Consider the following 5,223-nt stretch of genomic DNA (forward strand, 5'->3'; position numbering starts at 1 on the left):
GAAGGAGGGTGCTGGGGGATGGGGGTGCTAGAGGAGGAGGGTCTGGGGGGGATTGGGTGCAGGGGACGGGGAAGGAGGATGCAGGGGATGGGGTGCCAGAGGAGGAGGGTCTGGGGGGATTGGGTGCAGGGGATGGGGGGAGTAGAGGGCAGGCGAGCCGGATCCCAGGGAGACGTCACCCCGGCGGCCCAACCCCTGCCTTGTCCTCTCCCGGCACAGCCGAGAAGCTGAGCCTGCGTGAGGCCCGGGACTGGCTGGTGCGGGAGGCCCAGCAGCAGCGGGAGAACTGCTCGAAGGTGACGGAGAAGCTGAAGCAGGCGGCCAGCAGTGCCAACAGTGAGCGGGAGCTCTGCCGGCAGGAGACCATCCGCCTGCGGGCACAGTACAGCGGGCAGCAGCTGGGGCAGAACCAGTGTTGCAGCCTCGGGGAGAAGATGCTGGGTGAGTTCCAGAACATCCATCAGACCCTCCAGGGGAAACTGGGGACCCTCTCGCCCTACTCATCCAGCAGCTGCACCACGCTGAGCCAGCAGCTGAACTCGCAGCTCAAGACGCTGGGGGACAAGCTGCAGCAGGAGATGCAGACCCAGGGGCAGGAGAACGGGCGGCTGCAGGCCGAGAAGCTGCTCAGCGAGGCGAACCTGCAGGACTGCGGGCAGCAGCGCGCCAGGGAGACCCAGCAGCACCAGCACCAGCTGCAGACCCTGCAGGCTACCTGCGACGCCGAGGCCACGCGGAACTACCAGGAGAAGCAGACGCTGACGGAGGAGAAGGGCCGCCTGAACCAGCAGCTGCAGGAGAAGAACAAGCTTCTTGCCCAGGCAGAGGCCGTGAAAGCCCAACTGGAGAGCTGCAGGAGGGCAAAGGTGAGGGGGCCCCAGGCTGCCGTCTGTCCGCGCCCACAGCCGTCCGGGGAGGTGCGCACCTCCTGGTGGGTACATAGGAACGTGCCCACAAATCCAGCCTGCCATCTGGGCATCTTCGGCCCTCCGGGTGTTTGTCTGTTCATTGGGGTTGCCAGGCGTCCGGAACGCCCGGTCGAAAAGGGATCCTGGCGGCGGTGCCGGCTGGGCTGTTAAAAGTCCGGTGGGCAGCGAAGCGGGGGCCCGGGGCTAAGGCAGGCTCCATGTCTGCCCTGGCTCTGTGTGGCTCCCGAGAAGCAGCTGCCAGATCCCTGCAGCCCCTAGGCGCATGGGCGGCCGGGGAGGCTCCCCGCCCTGCCCCAAGGGCCGGCTCCGCAGCTCCCATTGGCCAGGAACCACAACCAATGGCAGTGGTGCCTGTGGGCACGAGGGCAGCACATGGAGCCTCCCTGGCCACCGCCCATGTGCCTTGGGGCTGCAGGGACCTGGCGACTGCTTCCCGGGAGCCATGGTAAGCACCACCAGGACCCCGAACCCCTTCCAGCACCCCAACCCGGAGTCCCCTCCCACACCCAAACTCCCTTCCGGAGCCCGCACCCTGTACCACCTCCCCACAGCCCCCAACACTCCCTGTCCCAGCCAGGAGCCCCCCCTTCACCCCAAACTCCACATCCCCAGCCCCACCCCAGAGCCTGCACCCCCCGCCGGAGCCCACACCCCAACCCCCATCCCAGAGTCCCCTCATGCACCCCAGTACCCTCACCCCCCTCCCGCACCCTGCCCCAGCCCGGTGAAAGTGAGTGAGGGTGGGGGAGAGCGAGCGAGGGAGGGAAGATGCAGTGAGCAGGGGTGGGGCCTCGGGAAGGGCCAGGGCAGGGGGTTCGGTTTTGTGCCATTAGAAAGTTGGCAGCCCTATCGTTTATCCACTGATGTCCTCGTAGGTTGGGGGGCGGGTAGATAGTGTGTTTATCCCCCCTGGCACCCTCCTCCCCACATACCCACCCTGGAGCAGATCCCCCAAGCCATACGACTCCCGCAAGACCTCCGGGCTGCCTGTTGGCTCACGGGGGCCCCAGGGCCGGGGCAGCGCATAGCAGAGGACAGAGTCCTTCCCCCCCCAACCTCCTCCAGGCACATCTTTGCCAGGAGTCAGCCAGGGAGGGTTTCCCCCGTTCCTTCCGGTCCGGGCACATCACCGTCTGGCGCCGAGCGAAGCGTTCCGGGCTGCACGCATGCTGGCTCTTGTGGGTGGCTCCGTGGCTGGCAGCTGAGCTCCAGGCCCCGCTAGCCAGCGTGATTCTCTTCTCATTACAGGGCAGTGCTTGGAACCCAGGCCTGAGAAATCCTAGCAACCCCGGGACCTTCGGGAACCCTGGGACCTTCGGGAATCCAGGGACACTGGGGAACCCCGGGACGTTCGCGAACCCAGGGACCCTGGGGAATCCTGGGACGTTCGGGAACACTGGTGAGTGCCCGTGCGAGGAAGGGCAAAAGGCAGGTGTCCAGATGCCTTCCCAGACTGGCCTGTAGCTTTGGCAGGTGGCGCCAGCCCCTGGAGCTGGCCTGTGGGCCCAACTCTTACCCACTTTCCTAGCCCTGCTCTGAGAAACCCCAGCCCCACCTCCACCCTCAACATCTATCGCGAACGAAACCCTGCACCGTTGGTGAGGCCGGTGCCACGGAGCAAGTGGCAGGGAGATTTCCACCACCCCCCAGCTCTGCCGCTGCCCCCTCCTCGTCCTGACCCACCACAGCCCCTTGGGCTCCCTAGCACCTTTGTGCATTCACGTCATTCCCGACCTGGAGCCATTATCCAGCAGCCCCAGACAAGGCCTGTGTGCAGCGGGGGGATGAGGGTGCTCCTCGCTGGGCCATCGGCATGCCGAGCCAGACCCCCCTTGTGTCCCTAGATTCCTCCAGGAGTGGCGAGGCCAGCCCAGGACTGGGGGCTTGTGAGGGGGGAGGGAGGCCCCTTCCCCTGTACATACGGGCAGTAGATTCCAGCCAAGAGACCTCTGGTACTTCTCCCCTGTTAGGCAGAGTCAACCTGGATGAAATCAGAAAGCGAATCCTGGAGGAGGCCAAACTGTCCAACCAGTTCCCCCCAAAACCCGTGGCACAGCCCAGGTAAGGAGCGAAGGGCAAGGCAGGTTGGGGTATCCCCTGCATGAGCTCTCGGAGCAACCTATCATAGGAGCTGTCCCTCTAGCATTCCCCCCACCCCATATTAAAGCAGACCATTGGCCCCTCACAGCCAGTATCCTGCCTCTAGCACTGGCTGAAGCTTCCCCTTGTCACCAGTGCGCCTGGTTGATTGCGCCGTACAGTCTGTGTGTGTCTAGAACCCTTCCTGACCCTTCACACCCTGAAGCATGAGAGTTGGGGTCAGGCAGCATCTGGCCTCTCTCTGCTGCTCAGTTAAGAAGCCCCATGAGTAGACTCCGTCGCAGCGTAAAGCACCTGGCAGGTGGGTGGAGCGTGGGATAGAACTAACGTCTCTTGCTGGATGCGCTCAAAGAGCATTTCCTGGGGGTCGGGGCACAGAGCTCCCGTTTCACAGCTACGCTCACCTGCCCCCTGGGGACAACGTGGAGGGAGGGGTCGTTAGCGTTTACAAGGCAAGGCGCTGGGGGGCCAAGAGCAAAGCATGTACTGCAGGCGCTGTTATTAGTGCAGGGAGTTGCTGGGACGCCGTGAGGGGGGAGGAGCGTGGGATCAGACCCCCACGGAGCATTTCCTGAGCGGCTTGGGGTGGGAGTGGGGCCTTGTACACTAGCTGGCAATACCGAGTCTGGCCAGTGACTCCAGCGGGCCCAGGATCGGGCCCTTTGTTTACTGGAGACAGGCTAGCCTGGGGCCATGAGAACCTGCCCGAGCCCCGCAGCAGCCTGCCCGGGCTCTTTGATGGGGGCAGAGAGCAGGGGCCCCGGGATATCCTGGGGCAGCAGGATACCACAGCGGTCGGCGGCTTCCTCGCAGGGCAGGAGCCCGGGCGCGGCCACTCGGGCAGCGTGTGAGCGGCGTTAGCGCCGACCTTTCTCACTGTTTTCTTTTCCACGCCAGCGGCTAACGAGAGAGCAAGGCCATGGGGAGCTGAGCTGGAGGAAACGCGACTTGATTGGCAAGAAACTTAGGAGACTGAGCTGGTGCACGGCCTGAAATCGCTCTCTTGCTCAGACAGACAGACACGCCTGGGCAGAGACTCACAGCCAGGCGCAAACACATACATGTGACTCTCCCCCACCCACACAGCTGCAATCCATCTTACACCCCGTCCCCAGCTCCAATCTCTCGCACACACACTCGGCCAGACTCTCAGATCGCCCAGCTCACGCTCACCCCAGACACACACACGCCCTCTGGGCCTCCCCCTCCCGCCCCTTACTCCTGGTCCAGTGACCCCTGGTTCGCCAGCACCAGAAGCTGGGCGTGCTGGCGGGAGGGGAGCTCATGCTGATCTCGCCCTTTGGCAGCCCCCCCTCCGACTTGTAGCCCTTTGGGTGGGGGGGTCTGGCCAGACCTGGCAGCACGGCACAGGCCCACCCCGGGGGGTGGGGAGGACCGTGGCTCCCCTGACTGACCCCACTAACTCTCTGGGCTTTACTCACCCTCACTATCCCTGCTGAGATCCCCTCCCGCCAGCACCTGGGCCTGGCCCCCGCTCCAGCCTCACCCCCGCCCTCCTCCAGCCACTCCTGCGTCCCTGCCCAGACCTCAAGCCCCTGGTCTGATCAGGCTCCGCGGCCCCAACACCCCTCCAGTCCTGCAGCCCTTTCCCCAGCCTTTTGCCGGGCGGGGCCCTTGGAGCTCACCCCATCCCAGGGAGGTTAGACCCTGGGGCCCTGCCCAATGCCACAGCCCAGGGGGTGCAGGATCTGCCATGAATGTGAACGCAGGGCTAGGAGGTGAAGGGGAACCGCCGAGGCGGCTCCGGCCTCTCTCGCCGATTAGCCGAGCGATGCGGCGGAGGCTCATGGCGCTTTGCTGTAATTCTTCCACCCCGCACTGAATACACGCCTGACGGCAGCCCGGCCTGGGTGTTGCGTGCTTTGTTCCGCCTGCTGGCCAGCCGGTCACGGGGCTGGGCAGGGAGCCGGGGGTGGGACCCGGTGGGTCTGCTTCCGCTCTCGCTGACCCTGGCCCAAGCGGCGTCCCCTGCCCTGGGCCAAGGCTGGGGACTCAGAAGGTCCTGGCAGGCCCCTGTGCAGCGGGGGGGCTGGGCGCTGTGGGGGTGACATTAGCTAGGGGGCTGGGTTCCCAAAGGGGCTTTTGCCCCAGAGTTCGGAAGAGGACAGGAGAATTGGGGGAGGGGGCAGGGGACACACATTCCCCTGTGCCTCGTCTCTTCCGCCACCCCCAA

The 5,223-nt window shown here is 65.1% G+C and overlaps 1 protein-coding gene across 1 annotated transcript in view; it reads left to right on the plus strand.

Moving 5' to 3' along the window:
• LOC117869068 (zinc finger protein 853-like) overlaps positions 1–4,895 on the plus strand; it is a 25,890-nt gene extending 20,995 nt beyond the window's left edge. The window contains exons 2-5 of the mRNA XM_034755568.1: positions 130–866; positions 2,178–2,328; positions 2,900–2,990; positions 3,927–4,895. Of these exons, the coding sequence (XP_034611459.1) occupies positions 130–866; positions 2,178–2,328; positions 2,900–2,990; positions 3,927–3,933 (986 nt within the window). The 3' untranslated portion in view covers positions 3,934–4,895. The remainder of the gene's footprint in view (positions 1–129; positions 867–2,177; positions 2,329–2,899; positions 2,991–3,926) is intronic.
• The last annotated feature ends 328 nt before the right edge of the window (positions 4,896–5,223 follow it).

Source organism: Trachemys scripta, chromosome 22 (genome assembly GCF_013100865.1).
Source record: "Trachemys scripta elegans isolate TJP31775 chromosome 22, CAS_Tse_1.0, whole genome shotgun sequence".
NCBI classification, from domain to species: domain Eukaryota; kingdom Metazoa; phylum Chordata; order Testudines; family Emydidae; genus Trachemys; species Trachemys scripta.